This window comes from Phaethon aethereus (assembly GCF_964289735.1).
Source record: "Phaethon aethereus genome assembly, chromosome: 2".
NCBI lineage: Eukaryota > Metazoa > Chordata > Aves > Phaethontiformes > Phaethontidae > Phaethon > Phaethon aethereus.
In genome coordinates, this window is record NC_138582.1 from 153,382,371 (window position 1) to 153,403,899 (window position 21,529).

Sequence of the window (21,529 nt, forward strand, 5' to 3'; positions counted from 1 at the left end):
ACCTACAAATAAACCTCTAAAATCTAGCAGATGCAAGTTTTGTGTTGCATTTAAAAACAAATTTAAATATACTTCTTCCCCTTAATTAGGATTTATGATACTGAATATACACTTGTGACTTAAGTTCTAGCAAAATTAAGATCTGGTTGTGAGCTTACAGAACAGCAGTCTGTTAATTTGCAATGCATTACAGTCTTTAATATATAGCAGCTTCAGTATGACTAATACTTCATTTGTGATCTAACACTTAGGTGATTTTTTTTGTTTTCTATCATCCGACATAAGTGAGCACAAACACATATACTCAGCATTTTCTATTTAAAACAAGTAATTGCTAAAACGTTTGCTGTTCAGTCCATCTTCCTGCAGTCTAAGTGGTGACAACACAGCAATTTAAACAGACTTGCTCCAGGTATCTTTTCCCTACACCACTTGTCTAGGAAAGGATTAATAACCAGTGGAACTACTGTCAATCTCACATGCCACATCTAGCTGAGTTAACTTTGAACAACACTGTCCCTTTTAACCCTTCTTGGGATAAGATAAACAGAAGTAAGATATTTCAATGCTGCATTAAGATTTCAATTTTCCACCTCAAATAAAAAACAGCACAGTAGATATGTATATGTTCAAACCAGTCAGAAAGGACTACTCCCAAACAAGACTGCCATTACACTCAACCACCAATAGGCAAGTTATAGACACAATTAGCACGCATTTATGTCCTGTCTCTATTAAATTTGAACTGGGAAATGACTTCACACCTCCTAACTGGAGTTACTCATTATTATTAGAAAAAGCCCCATCATTGCCAAGTGTTATTAGCTCCAAGAAATACAACGCTCTGGCCTCTTAATAAGGTGCAGTAAGTGAGATAAAAAGTAGCATGAAGGCACTTGGTACCAGCTAAGATCATACAGTAGTTTCACTTTAGAATAAAGGATACAATAATAAGAACAGACTGATAACTTAAAACACAGTCTAAATTTGGCACGGAAACTTAGTTAAGACCAAACTAGTGTTATAGGACAACCTGTAAGTGTGCAAAAACATGGAGAGAGTTCAGTTATCTTGATGCTATAAGCTAAATCCAGACACAGTCAGGTGCTGAGCATTATTCCTAGCTTCAAAGTAAGAGGTATCAGTTTCATCATCCGGCTGAGGTATAAACGGCATTGTTTGACTCTGTAAATTATCCCAGTCCACACCGTGAAAGAGGGGGTGATGTTTCAGCTCTGAAACAGAAGTTCATATAAGCATTATAAACTTCTTTTTGTCTAAGTCCCACAGTCAGTTTGTTCCCCTGATGCATAACTGTCAGTAGCTTTGCTCTATTTTGCTGATTTGGAAATTCACAGAAGTGCAAATTGCAATTGTTTTTTGATTACCCCCAACCTCAGCGGGATCAAACTATTGTCATGCCAACTAATAGTCTTCCCCTAGCTGAAGAACCTATTCTACACTGTGCACATGGTGGATCAGATGTGCCCTAGAGGCATTTCTCATCATGAGGCATTTCTCATCATAAGGCATGACCGAAATTTTAAGCATCACTTCAAAGTCTGTTTCTACTTTTAACCAAGTTCTGTGCTGAGTAGATGTGTGGGAGTTAGTCCCACCCTTCTGCACTCCAGGCCATCTGCCTTTTGCTAGCTCATGGAGCAGTGCTCCTCTGCTTTGTACAGTCCCCTTTGGCCTACCGCCAGACACAGAAGTCTAAACACCCTTATGGTGAAGTTACCACAGACCACCAGATTCCTTCTTTCCCGGCCTGATGGTGGGATAACTAATCAAGCTGCAAGACATCCTGACTCAGGGAGAGCTCCTCTGCCCTGTCTGTTCTGACCAAGGGACTTCCTGGCACACAGGATCTGATCTGTCTTTTGCATAGCCTGGAAACACCATTCCCTGATTAAAGCAGCTTTGCTTTGCAAGAAGCACCTTTTCAGCCAAATAAGGTACAAACTCATGTTTTTACAAGCTGCACCACAAAAATCAAAAGCAAATAGAAAAAAATAGGACAGGTAAAAATCACATTTAGATGGAGGTAGAAGTTTGACCGCGACAAACACTCACTACAAATTTTAATTCTAAGTACATACCACAGGCTTTTAGCTGATAGACAGTAAGACATTAACACTTGTTTATTATTCCTACATTTCCTTATCATGTATAACACAATAGTAAAGTTTATTTTAGACAAAAGGCAGTAAAACAGAGGGTTACTGTTCTCTTTCTAAAAACTTCAGCAACCATACATGCAGCAAGACACTGCACAGGTCCACTATCTTAGAGCTGTATGTAGTTCTGCTCTTAAGAAAGTTCTCACCTCCTGAAAGCTGTCTTCAGCTGAAGAGGCAAGCAGACTTCATTGACTTTTCCAAAGAAGTCTCAATATGTACCATAGCTGGCAGCCAGCTCCTGCCCACATCTCTGAAGAGAGGGGTGAAAAACCAAACAAACCCAAACTTTGGATACGAGTGTTCTCTACCAAATGCTGCTTTAAAGCTTCTCTTATCCGGAAAGATTGAGCTCATAGAAGCACAGCACTAGGACACAATGTAACTGGGATTTCTCAGTAAGTTAGGCTCCACACTGGAGAAATAGAGTGCGCACATGTGTGTTGGCAGGTGGGGAGAAGATGACAGTGATGGAAACTCAATTACAGTGAGGAAAACTTAATGGTTGTCCTGAAAGCTACTCATCCAACTTCACTTCAGTGGCCTATAAATCAGATAAAGAGATCAGATACTGTTAAAGGTCCTGACAAAGAATGAAATTCCAAGAACTTTAGATTGGAAGAAACCTTTATGTCATCTAGTTTAGATTTCTATCCATGACAGGCAATTAGATTTCACCTTAGTATCCATGAAGAAAGACAGTAACTTGTGCTTAACTAAAACACTTTCAAATTAAGATATTAGATGCTTTTAGGGAGTGCCACAGAATTCCCTGTTAACATCATGATCTTCATTTACAACCATGTGCCTTCTCTAATTTGATTTGGCCTGGTTTCAGCTTCTAGCCTTTAGTCTCTTTATGAGTAAGCATTTCCATAATAATTTTCTTCTCTAGTAATTTCCTGGGTAGCGCTCTCATAAGACTTCCTCCTCTTTTTCCAAAATATCTCACTCTAAGCTTCCTTAACATTATCAAATTTTTAAATAAAATAGTCACTGTTACAACAGCACATGTTTAAGTGCCACAAGGGACAAAATTATAGAGATTTTGTATAGTGTATATTGTGTAACTGTGTTCCCCTATACACTCTGTAAAGACAGGCTGATTCTTAAGAAAAAGCTCCTCTGAATTAACTTTTGTAGGAGGCTTCTCTCCCAAACTCTAGGCTTTTAATCAAGGTTCATAGAATGTTAGATCAAAAAAAACCCAAATACCTGTTACTGAGTTAGATAAGAGTGAACTTTGGTATGTCAGATGTCAAACACTAAACATCCATAGCAAACCAGCATTAAAGCAAAACAGAAGTTCAATAAAAAAACCCACCCCCAAACTTCCTCATTCAAAAGGGCAAAATCTCATAAGAAATACAGAAGATACCACAACTTGTTAAGTGCTTTGGCACTATACATGGAACCTAAATAGACAGTAATTAGTCTAGGTTTCAGGAGGAGGACATCACCTCTTTGATATTTTTAATTAGTTGCAAAGAACACAAGAGGATTTTAATACTAACCCTTCAGTCCAGCTCTCTTAGTGCTGTCAATTGTTAGAAGAATATCTATTGCATTTTGGGCATTATGAGACAGCTTTTCTTCACCCTCAGGCCAGGGAATATCTACAGACAAAGATGCAGATGAGTAGGTAACAAACCATAAAACAAATGTTGGAGATACATACTTCTCCCAATTACTGAAACAGATTACCTCTTTTCAGAATATTTTGGAATACTTGTGTTGGTGTTTCATCATTAAAAGGTGGAATTCCAGTGAGAAACTCAAACAGACAAACTCCAAGGGCCCACCAGTCTACAGCAGAACCTGATAAGAGAAATATAGGTCATTACACTAACACAAAGAGTTAAGGGTATTTGCAAAGATTTGAAGATGAGCCATGGCAGAAATTGAAGAGTGTTTAAATCCTACAAAGTTTCTTGGAAATGAAGGAAGAGATGAAATAAGTTGTACTTAATAATCATGAAGAGATTAAAAATATATTAAAGGGCTTTTAAAAGACAGTCTGTTCCTTAATTTATTATAAATAGCAGGTTTACTGCTAAAAGCAAAGGGGCTTTTAAGAAAAATCTAAATATCAACTCACATCAGAGAATCCAGGAGCTGACTTCTCCAGCAGATTGTTTTGTGATAAGAAACACTTCTCTAACAACTGCTCTAGAGGCTGGATGAATGCTCCATGTTGTAATCCATATCTTTCTCTCAATTCTTGGAGAGGACTCCAAGAATTCAAACTATTGAACTCAATTTTAATTTGTCTAAATTTATGTCAAAATATTGAAGACAGCTCACAGACATGAGCCAGCACGCAAAAAGCTGGAATTACTTTCCATTAAAGTTGATTAGGGCAATGCATAGTTACTAGACATCTCCTTAATTTTGTTTGTCCATGTTCCAATTTGCTATTTTTGCCAAACACATCTTATAAACCCACTTAAAAACAAGCCGGCAAAGCCACCCCAGACACCACTGCATGCATTCTAAGTTTTCTGCCTCTTTAAGCCATGCCCACTCCACTGTATAAAAAAAAAATAGGTGCCACACTGAAAAAAAAAGATTTGAAAAAGTGTAATTTTTCTTGGCTTTTTGGCATATTAAAAAAAAAATGACACCTCCAAGCTAAGAAAACAAATGTTTTGAGCCATTTCAAAAGAACTATTGATTAAGTTTAGAAATGCTGAAAACTGAAATGTAGAACTAGTAAACTAATGCACTTTTAGCAACTTTTAACAGCGGTAAGAGTGCCCCACCAAGCTAAGCATATCAAAGCAGTGAGATCACATCCATTGTTGTTAGAGGGACTTAGATGTTCAGCTAAAATATTTCTACCTTCAGTCAAAGTCTAGTAAGATCACAACTCTGAACAATGTAGTAATGCAGCAGCAATTTTTCCCACCCAAAGTTTAACTGAAGATTAGAATGATTCCTACCATATCCCTGCTAAATCATGTCTATCAATATTTGAAGCAAGAAACAGAAATACCAGGTCTTCAGCATCTGAGCCTTCTTTACCCATGCGCAAAGTAATTCAGACTGATCAAAGTGAAATGAAGCAGTGAGAAAAGTGTCTCTGGTTTATTTCCTGATACACTATGTCTTTAAAAATGCTGACTTTACTCCTGAAGTATAGGCTTAAGTGGGATTTCTGATAGCCTAGTCACAGTAATACTGATGTTTGATGAATCTTTTGTGGAAGTATCACACATTCTTATGTGGAGTGCGTATATGGACTTATCTTTCTATACAGAAACATTGTTCACCCAAACAATTTTCTTGGAAATTGTGATCTAGTTATACTTTGACTGTTCACAGTTATGCTGAACACTCCATTTCTGCAAACTCACCAGAGATCAGAGTCCCTGCATATGGAAAGACAACGAAGCAAGAACATTACAATTACTGCAAAAAAAACCTAACAAAAAACCATCAAATACCAAGTATGATTCTCTGAAGGCATAGGAATGCCAATTATTTTAAGGTAGTAACTCAACAATAAAGATAGATGGCAGTCTTAAATCTAAGTTAGAAACAGAAATAAAATAGTTTTGTAACATCATTGAAGTTTAGGATTACAACTACATTTACAAACAAGTTAAAAATATCAGAAATATTTAGTGAGGGGAAGTTTTGAGTTCTGAAGCCAGAAAACCCTGGCTTCACTGAAGGTAAGGGGAGATCTGACATTTCCTGACATAAAACCCAGACTCTTTGCAAGTTATCACTTCCTGAATACACTAAATAATTGCACAGAAGTCACCTTGCAACCAAGTTTCACATTGCCTAAGTAGCATTGATTACATTTCCACACTATTATCCAGTTTTAATGCCTGCCAAATAACTAGGATTCCTAAATGTAGTAGTTGTCTTGCGCTTCCATGTGTTTAGTAATTTTGGTCATTACTCTTTATGCAGTTTTAGTTAACATATATTGGCTCCATACAGCAAAATTTTACTGTTCCACAGATTAGTAATCACCATTTCTCAATTAAGATATCGTATAATTTCTCTAAGACTATTGGCTCTACAAAATAAAAGTATACTTGTGAGATGGAAATAAAATGTAATTATAAATACACTCAAGGTATCAGTGATACATTACATTTATTTTTTGTTAATGCTTCTTGCAAGTTAGCACGAAAATACTTCAGGATTTTGTTGATCTCCATGGACCTCAGAATTTGAGCCAAAGAAACTGACGCACTTTGGAGTTGTGCTATTTTATTTTCTTGCATTATTTTGGAAAAAAAATGGCTACTACTGTCCACTTATATGGAAAATCCTGCCAGAAATCTTAAGTGTTTCATGAGGTCACTCAACTCAATAACCAATTTTAACACAACTTTATAAACTTGTCTGGATGCATATAACACTAATATTGATAAGCATGGAATGCAGAATAATTGTAGACTTAATCCTTTCATACTAAATTTCACCAAGTTCATCCTACCCCCCTCCCAAGAATCTTTAATAACACTCAGGATGACCAAGTTGTGATTCTTAAGCCACACGCAAGTCTTAGGCCACCTAAGCACAGCTTCCAAAGCATTAAATTAGCAGGCAAGGCTATGCTAGATAGTCAAAACCTCCAGTCATGAGAAAACAGTAAATGGAAGGAGCAGCCAAAGTAAATGCAGCCATCCATGTGGGCAAAAACTAAGCACTAGGTATTTTTAAAGAATTCACTATTGTATTGCTTGAAGGATTCAGAGCTCTAGAGACATTTAGAAATGTAAATATGTCACCTTTCAAGTATTTACAAACTCCATATTTGGTTCATCTTACCATGAGGCTTTGTCAAAAGCAGCTCAGGAGCCAGGTAGTCTGGGGTCCCTAGGATGCGTTCACCTTCTACTGGGGCAGCTCCTCTTCTTACACTCTTTGGAGTCCTATATGGTGTGCCAGCATCTCCCTGATGAGGTGTCTTAAAAGAATCAGCAAAGATTTCAGATGTCAGACAAAACCAGCAGAGAAACTCTCATCTCCAGTGTTTAGTAATGGGGGTAACAGTTGATACTTAAGTTCAAGTCAAGAATATGTCATAACATGTATATTCCCTGAAAAAGTGTGAAATGTGCTTCCATTTCTTTATCTCAACCATCCTGAAGTGTAAACAGTTAATCGATGCCTACTCTTTGAGACATTTTTCCCCAAGTTCTTCCTCCAGTGTCAAATTCACAAGTAGTATCACCCAAAAAAATCTGAAGACAGCCTACTAAATAAAATGTCAAAATAGCCTTCAATTTTAGCACTGCGTTCTTAATAATAGCCAATGAAAAACAAGCATATGTTAGATACCTGTAAAATAAAAAGAAGAATCCTGGATTTTCTCACATACTCACACCAAAATATATTAAATGAGACCTTTATTGTTTAACCTGTATCCTATGGGTTGCATAATGCCTGCACATAAGTTCTGCTCAAGTTAGGACTTAGTGACTGCTTACAGCTACACAAAGCTTCTGAAAGTAATTTTGGCCATTATTTGAAGATAAAATATGCATGCTTGAAAAGAGATCAATAAGTTCTTATAGTCAATAGGCTGACTGCAATGAAAGATTTCCTGTTATGACCTGGAGATACTACTAAATTATCTTGCAGAGACTCTCATTGTTTATTTTTCAGTATACCCTTAATTCCCATGTATCTTGTCTAATTTTGTTTCCAACTTCAGCGTCTGTGCAGCAAAGATAAATTCATTATCACTATGCCATGAAGGCTACAGAATCCACTATTAAAATAGAAAATAGGTGATCAGGTCACAATGATGGGATTTTAAAAGAGTCACAAGAGTATTTGAAAAAGGTATCCTCCAGTTCAAATCTAAGTTACAAAAACATACGATGCCATGAGTCATTTATTTCTCAGGAGATGAAGTGCATACTACTCTGACTCCATTTCATCTAAATACAAGCTAAGTTTCATAGTCAATTAAAGTTTTATGCAGATGAAACAGAAGCTAGCAATTCAGACAAAGACATCAGAATAAAAGGCTTTTGAAAAATAACATTTTGCATGTCCCCTTTCTGGTACACCAAGTCATTAACACGCTGCCAGTTATGCCAAAACAAAACAGGAAACACCGATTGAAAAGTATACTTTTCCCATATCAGGGCTCTAACTCATTTTAGGACAATAAGAATTTTCCTTACTATCAGAAAGGTTAAAAAAGTCGACGCAAAAACTTCATAGCCTGCAAGCAGCTGTTACTGATTACCTCAATCTTTGTAATACACTTGTAATTGGTACTTGACAGTACACATTACACCATCATCTTTACTAGAATAAAAAAGGAAACAGGCACAATAGCAGTTACTAGCAGCTGAACAGCATTTGCTAACCATCTTGGGAGGGATACAGGATAAAAAGAAAAAAGAAAAAGGAAGACTTCCTGTTACATCAGGAAACCTATAATTACTCACAGGAAGCACCACATTGCACTAAAAGTAGGATGAGACAAAAGAACACAGGCTTTCTTTAACAGTTCACTGTAAGAGTAAAGGATTTCTCAGAGAAGTGGACAGACAATGCATGTTGAGCCAGAGGACATACAATTATTGCTAATCTCTTACAGAAACTACAACTTTGGCCACACAAGTGCAATAAATGAAAGTCTGTCAGCAAAGGTCACTTTGACAGACTAGCTCAAACTACTTAATTTTTCCCTAAATTAACAACTGAAATAATTTCAGATTACTAACATCTAACGCATGCACAAAGTTTCTACATGTCTCCTTACATACCTGATACACCCTATAAGGTCTTCCTTTCTGTAATGGAGTAGTAGCTGTTGGGTAAGAGCCACTACATGCAGGTGAAAGATCCATTATATCTAAGGAAGCCATGCTACATGGCTCAGATACATTGGATATGTTAATTGGACTGTTATAACTTCGAAAAACAACAGCATTTTTTTTTAAGACATTCAGTGCTTCCATCATCTTTTCTGAAGGAGAAGATACTGTGTCAAGATAAGTTTCTTTCATGTGTTTTTGGTCATTATCCTTGTCAAGATGTAATGGCTTGCAGTCCTGGACAGTATGTGCTTCCCCTCCATTTTGTGAGGCATTTTGGGACTCTGGTGATGTTGTAAGCATGCCTTCTGGTTTTGGTTCCTCAAAAGAGAGGTCTTTAACACTTTTGTCCAAATCTAAAAGCTGCTTTTCTAAATGGCTTTCTGTAACAGACATTTCAGGAAATGATAAGTCAGAATCTGCACTGAGGATTCCTAAAGGTTTTTCATCATCAGTGCCTAAAAAACTTGAGTTCATATGCTCCTTTTTATCATCCTTTTCATAGTCTGCATCCAGATCACACATAAGATTTTTGGCTATAATTGGAGTAAGTGACTTTTCTACTGTTTGCTGGTTACCAATAAAACTCTTAACTTCTTCCTTGCTTTTGCAGGTGTCATGTAAGCATCCATCATCATGAAGCATCAAGGATTGTATTTCTGTTGTCAAACCAGTCCTTTTGTTTGCTGGAAATTCTGAGATCTGACAGCCACGTTTATATTCTGCATTGCTTTTTTTAACATAGTTAAGTTTCTGACAAGGACTAGTGTCTACTAATTCAAAGCTTCTTTTTACACCTGGCTTTTCAAAAATCTCTTCATCTTTTAAAGGCTTGACAGGCTTGTTCTGCCTTGAAGGTGACTGTTGTTGATTAGAAGTTTCTGCTGTTTCATTAGTCGTATCTCTCTTATTTACAAAGAGTTTTTCTTCCCAAATCTTATTTTCAGAAAGACATTTTCTGACTATGCCTTTCATATCCAATGTGGTCACAGGAGTATCCATTATATCAGAATGTTCACTTCCCAACTTCTGCCTACTGCCAGAATCATTGCTGCTGATGGGAGAAATAGCAGACTCCAGTTGTTCTTTCTTTAGAACTTTAATACCTTTGCTATTCAGTAATTCTACATTTGCAAGGAGAGCTGACCCACTGTTACTTGTTTTGCCTGTTGCAGAACATAGTTCATCTTCACTTTGCTGCAAATGAGCACATTAAGATTTGAATATCAAGAAAAATAGGATTACAGCATTATAGAAATGTGTCCTTTAAAATACCTTATTTCCCCTTTCATGAAGAACTGCAAATTAGCAACATTACTTACTCCTTATAACCACTAGCAGTGACAAACGTGGCATAATATATTAAAAAAATTCAGAACTAAATTAGGGATAATTTGACTTTTTCAGAACATAAGATTACTAGAATAGAAAATGCAGTATTTTTAAATGCCTAAAGATGAAGAAATGTAGCAATTAGAGTTGTATTTGTGATTTAAGAAGTTAAGCTACAGAAGTTCTCAGTTTCCAAGAAACCCCAAACCAAAAGAACCCCATCATGCTACCCTGTGGCATATTATACTTCAGAGATGACAAAAGGAAAATCTGGTATTACTACTATTTTGGTAACAATACTAAAAACAAGGCCTTGGGAATTAGACAGATAAGGAATTAGAAAATGTTTTAAAACTGAGTTTGTGTGTGATCAAAATAGGAATCATAGCAAGCACAGCAGCATTTTCTTTTAGGTCTGCATTTGTACAGAATTTCATTAACATTTTAAAATAGGAGAAAGTATTTTGTATCAGCTATAATTACTGGTGTTAGGTTACTTGATACAAAACCCTTCAGGAATATAAGCCTTAAATTTTTTCAGTTTTTAATGGCTAGTAGAAGTTTGAAGTATATCTTATTATTTTTCCCCATGTTCTGCCTTTTAAAGAAATTCTTTTGTTTGCATGCTGAGATAATGAAACTACAGGGACAAGGTCAGCTTCCAAAGAGCCACTGGTCCCAGCACTGCCCACCTTGTGTATAATAGGGCTAAACCAGCACTATCCAGTAGAAGGCCTTCTCTTTCACTCCTTTGCTGCAGACTAAATGGCATTTGCTTTTCCTGTTATGTTGCACAAGACTAATATTTGTTTGAAGAAAAAAATACTAGTTTGATCCAAAACACCTATTCTGCAAGGATTACAACGCCTGCTCCTTCACCTGTAGGAAGGCTTCTCTACACTTGAAATAACTGGAAGAAATAAGTAGCAGACATCTGCAACAGTGCATATACAAGCAAATTTTAATTTATAGTGGGAAAATGAAACAGTCCTGACCTCTACATCTTTCTCCCACCTGGGGCTGCTGCAGCATTCGGATTCCATACTGGACAGGTATGTGTGCGACTGACTACTGGCACTGGAGGTACCAAACCTTTTTCTTGACTGAAGTAGAGTAGGAGTTAAACTTCTCACTGGCATCACAGGAGTTAACTGAGAAGTATCAAGACCTTGAGAGGAAAAAAAAAAAATTCAAGTGTTGATACAAATAGGCAACATATATTAACCAGCTTCACACTATGTCAAGTTTTCACATCGAAGGAAGTTATGGAAAGCTATACATGACACCATAATCTCTTTTGTAATCTTTCCTGCATAGTCAATTCACCCAGTTTTTGAAGTAGGGTCTTGCCAAGAATTTAAAAGCAATGTGAATATTAGCACTATAAAAAACTTTCTTTCTCATTTCAGGTTAGAAATGAGAAAGCAGGAAGATAAGACAATTTAAATGAAAGCTGATACATTTAATACATTGATGTATCAAATCATTTTCAATGAGAGTATGCCAAGAACTGACATCATTTCTGTAAAATCTTAAAGTGTCATTTTGAATTCAGTGGTTGTGCATTTGAAAAAAAAAAAAATCAAAAGATGACATAAGTAGTGTAGGTGAAAAAAAAGTCAGACCTTAAGTACTGGAAGAATGATAGACAGGAGGACACTGATGGAAGCACACCTTTTATCAAGTGGGTCCAAGCTATTCACATAAAATTAAAAGATCACAACCTTACAGCCAGAGTATTATTCAGTACAAGGCTTAGTATACTCACATGTTTTGAATAATTTAGTTGAAAGAGGGGTATTTTCCTTTTGGACCATAGGTAAGGGAGAAACCACTCCATGTAGACTGTCAGATGATTGACTTGAATTGTGCGCTGGCATTTTCATTCCAACAGGAGTATACTATCAAGCAGTAGGAAGCATAGTTAGAAGTTAGAGACTGAACAAAATATCCAGGATTGAGAGTGCAACTTCAAGCATTCTTTCTCTGTCTTTGCATTGGAGCTTAGCCATGCCCATTTACCAAATTTTTTGAAGCACAGCTGGTAGCCAGCAATTTGAAATATGGTCCAAGATAATCACTTCAGAACTTCAAGGTACTGGAAACATACAATAAGTCATTCTACCAGTTGGCAGAAGAGATGCAAGAATAGCCTGATCACTCCTATTGTTACTACATTTAAGACAGTAAGTAAAGTAAAAGAATAAAGTACTTCAAAGACAGCGACAATTACTTACAAAACCCAGAGAACTGATGAGTGACAACAGTTGTCCTGGAGTACGTGAGTAGTCTTGTTTTGGCTTTGCCATTGATGGTGTAGTAAGGATATCGATCATATTTATCTCTACAAAGGATACATTCATTACATTATATTAATATATATTTATTAGATTTTATATATACATATTTATATTTAAAATATTAATTTATACTTTATATATTTAAATATAAATTTATATTTTATATATAGTGTTATATTAATATATTTATTTTTTATTATTAATACAGTCTATTTCTCTCTACAAGGATATCAATCATATTTATCTCTAAAAACAAACAAAAAATATGAAGCAGGTGAGGTTTTCCATTTGCTATTAAATAAGCAAGGTTAAGTTTTATCAAGGGGGAAAATAATTAAATAAATGCCTGTAATGACATACTGAGCAAATATAAAAAAGGTGGTACCAAGTCCCAAATGAAAACATACCCATGTATTCTTATTCCACACACTCTGCTTCCTCCTATACATCCATGATAAAATTACAGTTTATAAATACAGAAACTGTAAAAGTCCAATTTTTTTCCCCTCAATATACTATGTTTTAAGTGGTACGTTTTCTAACTTGATACTAGCTTTGGTTTTTAGGTAGCAATTCCAGCCTATGGCCTGTGGCCTAAGATGGTAAATTTGATAAAAAGCCTGCCTTCTCTCCCCAAAACATCTCAAAAAAGCTACAGATTAATTTCATAGGTGAAAGTTTAACCTTAGATGCCATCTTTTGCTCACTAGAAGTAAGCTTATAGCTTACACATCATGTTCAACTAGACAGAATAACCTGTCACATCAGAACTTACCAATTAAAGCAATATATTATGGGAAATACAGTATGCTTAGAATTTTCCTCTATATTCTTAAAACCATGAATTAGAAACTCTATCGACAACTCTGAATTTCTACAGTCCTTTAGCTATATAAAAAGGAGGTACCCACCAGCAGCTATCTCAAAAAATTAAATTGGTGCTGTGCAGCATTAGTTTGGCTGATATGGCTAAGGGGTTGGAGGTGCAAACTAGTTCAGAAACTAGTCTATCCACCTTAAGACCTGCAGCCCATTGCCTGCAACAGTCTTTTGACTATTCAGCTATATTTTCTGCTACTTGAAAACAGTATGTTCATATGCTAAAGCACCGATTTATAATCTTCTGTTAGGGACTAGCCACCTCCCCCCGTCCCTCACATTAATGCCTGGAAAGTCCCAGTTCAGGTCGGAAACTATCATATATAAGGACAGAGAAACATGAACCGAAGGACGGAAACAGCCAGAGATACAAAGAAAAAGCCAGAGTTATTCATTCACCCTTTGAATTCTCTTAGTGGACTTCATAGAAAGTTTTTAAATCCATACCCCTTAAGAGAAATAGCTCTAGATCATATTACATACATCCTTGTCCCAAAGAATAAGCATTTCAGCTTCTGAAGTGCAATTCATAGAGCGGACCCTTTACTAGCATGTACCTTTATCAGTACTTACCTACTAGAAATCAGGTAGTAGTGCAACATTTGGGCTTATTTAATTGAAAGCTGCCCTCTACGGAGACGTAAAGCATTCAAGAATATGGGAATGTGACACCAAAATACATTCTAAAACAACCAAAAGGATAAAGACCACTCTTACCTCTGTTCAGAGTAACTCTGGAAAGTCCAAAGTCTGTCAACTTGATATGGCCCTGATTAGAAATGAGCATATTGTCTGGCTTCAGATCCCTGAAGACATGAATATAGTTGAAGTTAGCAAAAAGACAACTGAACAATATTAAGAAAGTTAACTGACCAGAAAGACCAAATACAAAACACCGATATAGCTGTTTCTCAGTAACATCTCTTAGCCAGCAGAAGATTCCAACTGGAGGAATACACCAAAACAATTAAACATATCTAGGACTAAATATTGTACAAGTCTCAGGCCTTGCAACACATGCATGTCATAAGAGTTGCACATTTTGTGTTGCAGCAGGTTTAACAGCTGTTCTTCAGGAGTACTGTTCTTCATGAGTACTACCAACACAACATTTTCTAATCTGTAGCTCCTATACATGACAGTACATATAACTTCCAGTATAAGTTGCTTGTTTTCTCATGTGTTCTCTGTAGCACTACTGAATGCAGCAAAGAATTATCACTACAGGGGGAGCATTAGGGTAGTCAGTGTCCCTTTGTCCTTCAGTTAAATGCTTGCAGTATCAAGATGGGTCCTGAACAGTCATTTAAAAGCTATAGGGAGAGCAGACCTAGAAGGCAGTACAGCTGCTAATACACCACTGTACTGTGGAAGAACATGCAGACAGGAGAAAGCAGTGTATATTTGCCTGCTTAACATATATGGACAGATTTTACTTTAGGTGTTGTTTCATGACATTGCTGCAGGCTACACATGCAAAAAAATAGCTTCCAGAAGCTTTAGCAAGTGAGGTAGCTGTTACTGTGAAATGGTGATTGGTTATGCATCTGAGTAAGAAGTTAAAAACCCAAATACTTATTTGTAAAACACACAAAAAAAGAAGTAGGTTTTACCTGTGGATTATCCCATGCCTGTGAAGATAGTCAAGAGCCAATGCTGCTTCAGAAATATACTTAACAGCCATTTCTTCATCAAAATATCCATAAATATGGAGGAGAGATTTGACATCTCCACCAATAAGGTACTCCATCACCTGCCATTCAAGTGTTTTAAAATTAACATTTTAACACACATTTAAAATTTGCAAGTAAAATATAAAATAGCTTTCACCCCTAGGAAACTATCATTTCAAAGAGCAGAAGCTGATGGAAGCTTCCTTGTGTGAACTTTCCTATACAATACTTTTCACTTGGATAAAATAATTAAAGCTTCAGATGACATGAAACATTTTCTTTTAATAGACCATTTACTTATATTATTTGTCTAGCCTACTTCCTGTAGTCAGCTCTCAAATAATTACTGTAGTCAGCTTTTTAATTAACTTCTGGAAGATTTCTGTATTACAGAAAAGAAATTGCAAAGCACTTCTGTGAAACTCAAGGCCTGAAGCCAAAGACCACTGATATTTTAATTAGTATAGAACAGGCATCTCAATGATTTTACTTCGTAAGTTTTTATACACAATATTAAATTTGAACCTGAGCCTTGTGAAATAAGTGCAGGTTTCCAGAAATATATACAGTGAGAGCTACTGTGCATTTAAGACATGAAAGAGTATTTAAAAGAAACCCACACATCCAGAAAAAAAAATTATGCAAATCCACACATTACTATGGCCCACATCATATTCAAGGTAAAAGAAAAGTCAGCAGGGTTTCAGAAACTCACTCTTCAATGACAAGAATGAATTTATGAGGTTTTGGTCAAGAAATCTCACCAGTAGTTAGATTCCAATATACAATCTTATTCCATATATAAGACTCTAGCATCTTCTTTACAAATCTTCACTCTGAACTCCTCTACTCCATGCAGCAGTTAACAGATTCCAGGAAAAGAAGCATTTATTTACACTCAAAATGCATTGTAGGAGTGCATAGCAACCTTGCCTCAGAATTTAATCAAGCTGTTCACTGTGTGTGCTTACGGCAAACCAGACAAATTATGCTAGACCCTCTGCAGACAGTCTTAATCCATACTACCTTTGTGAAGGCAGTATATAAAACCATATTCAAGTCCCACTGGACTCCACAGTGCTTCGTGTAGACTAGCACTTAGCTTTGCCACTCAGTTACCCTCCTGTCATCTAGGCCAACTACCATAATGAATTTTGAGCACAGGCAACAAGTAAAACAGATTTAAGTGAACTACAGGGTATCTTTCAGTCACTTGGATTCTGTTTGAACAGAATAGTTTCTTGTGTTCCCCCCCCCCCCCAAGATTTCTACACATTCTTAAGACAGGTCAGCTATTAGAAAAGTCTTTCCTGCAAAAAAAGAGAACACAGGTGAAAAGATCTCAAAGGTACCAGGGGAAGAGAAATATTTCACTTGTTCAACCATTCTGAGAAAGGAGGAAGTAGAAGTGACTACCAGTCACTACCATAAAAATACATTTTCAGACATGAATATAGTTCTGCACTCCATTTTCAATGCCATCATAAAACAGCACAGCCATTTATTTACTCACTAAATAGATGTTATTAGCTGACTGAAGTGAGTAGTATAAGTGCACAATGAAAGGACTTTTACTGAGAGCCAATGCATCCCTCTCTGCCTGGACCTGGTGAACCATGTTTTTGTTGATCATGTCTGCTTTTTTCATCACCTGAAAAGCAAAACAAAACCAAGTAGATAAACATTTTTTTTGCTTAACCCACAGTTCTTTAGTCAATTCATTTCTCTGTATCAAGCTTGCATACATATACACATATAATACAGAGCTATAACTTCATATACAGATAGAATTTTAAACCACAGGTTATTAGAGAACCTTTTTCATTGCTCTCCTAATTCAGTCCTGAATGGAAATCACCCTACCAGTATTTACTGCAATTGCAAACACTGGAAAATGAGTGTTTAGTCTGTAGGTGAAATTAAGCTGCCCTGAGTTAATCCTCTTATCCACAGTACACAACTCAGAACCAGAAAACAGTGTTCAATGCTTAGATATACACTTGCTGACCAAGTCTTTCCATCTCTTCAGAGGCCGAGATATACATCCTGAGGATTTAAAATAGAGTGCAGCAGTAAGCCATCTCATCTTGGTATCCTCAAGTGCAAGACTGCAACTATTCCAGCCTCTAATTCCTAACTTTGCAGGGAAAGCAAGTGAATTTTTGCTTAATTTAAAATTTACAATCAAGTCACCCAATAAATATTTGTTCCCTTGAGAAGAAGCCTCAAAGGTATGCAACTGACAATGAAGAATTAACAAACCGTGAATTAGGCTCTAATTCCTATATTGAATTACTCCACTATATGTTGATATCCACTCAATATTAATCTTAAATAGAAGATGCATAACAGTACAGCTGATAGGTATTTAGGCAAGCATTGCATACGCATTGGAAGCTGGCCTCCCTTCAACATCTTTGGTCCGGATATGCATGGTGATATTAAAGCAAGTTTAATTTATCGATTCTCTATGCAACACAACTGTAAAAAAATTGAGTCTACAGCTACCACTGCCATTCAATAACAGAATTAGTTAACATAAAAATAGCAAGACATAGGGAGTGTAATTTGGTACCTTCTATGTAAGTGTTGACCTTAACTGTAAAAGTTTTTAACATATGTTAAATTCAGTAGCTTGAATAATCCATAAGTCTCTCTGCAATTGGGATAAAATATTTACACAAAAGCTTTTAGGTCACAATACTTTCAATAAACTTGTGTAAGACACTAAAGTAATACAATTGAACATACAATCTGTATGCAGCACCTGAACTGTAGGAAATTAGTTTCCACAGCTACCATCACTATTATCAAAGCTGATACAAAAGAAATTCCCAGGCATACACAGAATGCCTAGAACTTGCATAAATTGTTGAATTTAACTATACGAATATTTAGCGTGTATTAAATATTGTAGCTGTGAACAATCCATAAACTTCACTGCAACAGAGATAAAGGATTTACACAAAAGCTTTCACCTCAGAATGCTTATAATAAAATGATGTAAATAGACATATATAGCTCTGAAGAGCAATGTCTATTTTGCATGACTGTTTTCACATTTCTTTTTTTGTGTATGATGCAGCTGGTTATGTATATAATTGCAAGGTCAAGGTCGCACAAACCATCAATAAAGTTTTTACCACTAAAACCCCTCGGTTTTAGTCCTTTGTGTATCCGCACAGAAAACACTGCAATTTTTTTGAATGTGTACTCAGAAAAAAACCTTTTTGTCATTTGCTCTCTCTATACATCTCAAAGGCAGGCTTTTCGTTCATGAACGAATATGAGAACACCCTCCCAGTAGTACGATAGCTGAATGTATACAGTTACAACAAGTATTTAAAAGCACTGACGCTTTGGAAGGCTTTTGACATAGTTTCCTCGACATTTAAGGTACTTCTAAAAGCAGTTGTCATTCCCAGATGCCTCCTAACCAAAGCCTCCAGGCGAACCGGAAGGTGAGGAGAAAGCTAAACGTAGCCATGCGAACACAGCCCCCAGGCTTCTGCCAGAAGAACGGCAGCTCCCCAGAACCCTAAGTGCCGGAAGGCTCACGTCGGGGCAAACCACAGGCGTGCCGGGGCAGGCCTCCGCGGAGCGCCTCACCCTCCCCGCGGGACTCCTCTTTCCCACTCGGGTTTAAAGGAAAGCGGAGGACGGCAGCACCGCGACAGCAGGCAGCAAGGGGACTCCGAGGGCCGCAGGGGGCGGGAAGGCGCCCCGCGCAGCCCCTCACCTTCACAGCATAGAGCCTCCCCGCCTTGCGGCCCAGGTACACCTTCCCGAAGGCGCCGCGACTGATGGGCTTCACGATGGTGAACTCCTCGATGGAGGGGGGCCGGGGAACCTCGATGCGCCTCGGGCCGGCAGCGGCACCTCCCTCCTCCAGCCGCACCTCGGCCACTGGCTCCACGGTCCCCATATCGCGCCTCGGCCCTGGAGCCCCGCGCCGATTCAAAGCGGCGCCCGCCCCGCCCCGCGGCGTCACCGGCCAACGAGCGGGCGCAAGGAAAGAGAGTGGTGCTCTCGCGAGACTCCTCGCGGGGCGACCGTTGTGGTCGCACAGGAGAGGCTGTAATGGCGGCAGGAGCGGTGCGGCGGGCCGCCGAGGGCCGTGTCTGGCCAGCAGTGTGCTCAGTTTTGCTTGCAACCAGGAGGAGTTACATGTTTATAACTAATACAGACAAGCTGAATAAAGTTGGTTGCAATGTTACCTTCGAGGTTTGTGAGTGTTGCTCTAGGGCATGTATTTCTGAGGGGCTCTTGAAACTGTCGCTGGCTAGACTGTATTGATTCAGTACAGCCTTCCCAGCTGGTTCAGGACTCCCTGAAAATTTCCTCATTCTCTTTGTTGTATATAGCAATTTAAAAAAAGCCCACAGCATTCATTCTGTGGTGGTTTGTTTGGGGTTTTTTTTTTAAGAACTTTGATTATGACAAACTATCAAAGCTGTTGATCTGGCTAACAACTACTCAATTTGTCATCTAGGTTTCTAATTTGGCAGTAGGTTGTTACTTGCTATGAGCAGGTAGACTGTCATTTCCATGGGATGCTTGAATGTGTAGGAATTGAACAGAACTCTGAGGCATTAAGGAACTGGAAGGTAATACTTATTTAGAAAGAAACAACTGATTTTGGTCCCACATAATAATTTTCTCATAAGCTTCACTCACATTTTCTCACGCTTGCATACTCGCAAGCTCCAAGAGTCGTGTGACCAAATGGTATAACCAGGACGGCTTGTGTGCAAGAGTACACCACGCAGTCGTTACAATCACTGTTGAGCCCTTACTGTCTCTTGGCATCCTCTGGATTGGTGGTGGCAAACTGCTTTCTGGGCAGGTCTTTTATGATCAGGAGTTAGAATAATGTGATCAGTTGCTTCCCTCCAATTCTTGATTACTTCAGCCTCCATTAATCTTAGGCAGGGTTGCTCTCCATTTTCATTGTTTCCTTATTTTGGATATCTCCATGGCTAAGTCCTGCCTTCCTGTTGTGACAGCAGGGACAGAGATGACATTTACAGTGTGGTCTGATCTTGTTGCCATGCTCCTGTTGCCAGAGCACAGGCCTTCCGACAAATCACCTGTGGTAGCACCTTATCACAACACAGGCCTTCTGCTCTCAGTTTACACAGCACATCCTCAGCCTCTACCAGTTTTAACTGCTCTCAGCTGTGCTCTTGGTCATTCTTTTAACCCATGCCTTACTGTTTTTATGTTGCTTTCACATACATATTGCTGTTCATAATCCATTCATACCGATCTTAATTGTTCTGTTGCAGTCTTGACATCAGCAAAGAGCTATCCCACAGATCCCAGCAATAGATGCAATTTAATGAGCAAATGTAGAAAACACAATGTTTTAAGTTAGCTTTCTATAATAGTATTAAATGCAATTTATCATTGGTTGTATTTGTCATTTAACTCTGCAGCATTAGTTTAGCTGTGTCTCCTCAGCAGCTATTTCAGCAGAGAAGCCCAGCCAAGAGCAGAAGGGATTTTTCCTTTTGGTAGCATCACACACTGACATCAGGTTATGCCCGTTGTGAAACTGCTCCATCAGGCAGTGTGTATTCCGCTACAGCCTGAGCTCATCTAAGGGGGGACCTATGCGTTCTCTCCCTTCCCTCGAGGCAGCACTAGGCATCGTACAGCTGCATGGAAAACTGCTTCACGGGGTGGATCCAGGTAAATGTTCATCACCTTTTAGTTTATTGTTGTTGGGTGAGGTTTCTGCCAAATCGGCTAGCTGAGCCACATAATTACGATCATGGGAGTGCTAGTGGAAAACAGAAGAGATGTGCAGGAAGGCAGGAGGATGCAGCACTGTGGCTGCACTCATCCAAATCAGCGTTAAGTTGGTGTGGGGTGGCACTTTCAGTGAGGAAAGGAAGAACAATGAAGAACAGTGTTCAGGTAAAACAAAGAAAATGCTAATAAAACCACAAAATAATTGGATAGCTCATGGGAAAAGCAGCACAAGGCATAGAAAAAGGATGAATATCAAAGACTAAATTCTGCCATATGTAGATGCATGTGCCTGTAATGTCATTTAGATTACATTTTAACTGAATGTGAATAACAGTATTTAGGTTATTGGTACATATTTTAATTTGTAACATTTTTTTCTACATGCGGTATACTCTTATTTTCAGTCCTTCAGGAAGGCAACTGAAACTTGCCTTACAAGTGATTGTAAGGGATGTGACCCAAATGACACGTGTTCTTGCAAATTTGTTCCAGGCGCAGTGGCTGTGCTGACAGCAATCCTGTTGGCGATGCGCCATGGGGCTGGCGGCTACACCGCAGGGCACTTGCATTGGCAGCTCCCCTGGCACGTCTTGGTCTGGGCACAG

General features: G+C 38.0%; 1 protein-coding gene across 2 annotated transcripts; it reads right to left on the bottom strand.

Moving 5' to 3' along the window:
• Positions 1-1,077: 1,077 nt before the first annotated feature.
• Positions 1,078-14,296, bottom strand: MASTL (microtubule associated serine/threonine kinase like; the record flags this gene model as incomplete). Of its 2 annotated transcripts, XM_081996994.1 has the most annotated exons (10): positions 14,212-14,296; positions 12,553-12,659; positions 12,084-12,216; positions 11,311-11,483; positions 8,933-10,180; positions 6,975-7,113; positions 5,537-5,551; positions 3,885-3,998; positions 3,695-3,796; positions 1,078-1,235 (listed from the first exon to the last, which is right to left on the bottom strand). In XM_081996994.1, the coding sequence occupies exons 1-10, from the start codon at positions 14,279-14,281 to the stop codon at positions 1,078-1,080; spliced, it is 2,259 nt and encodes a 752-aa protein (XP_081853120.1). In that variant the 5' UTR covers positions 14,282-14,296. The 2 variants fall into 2 exon arrangements, with proteins under 2 accessions (XP_081853120.1, XP_081853121.1); XM_081996995.1 differs by lacking the exon at positions 5,537-5,551.
• Between the last annotated feature and the right edge of the window lie 7,233 nt (positions 14,297-21,529).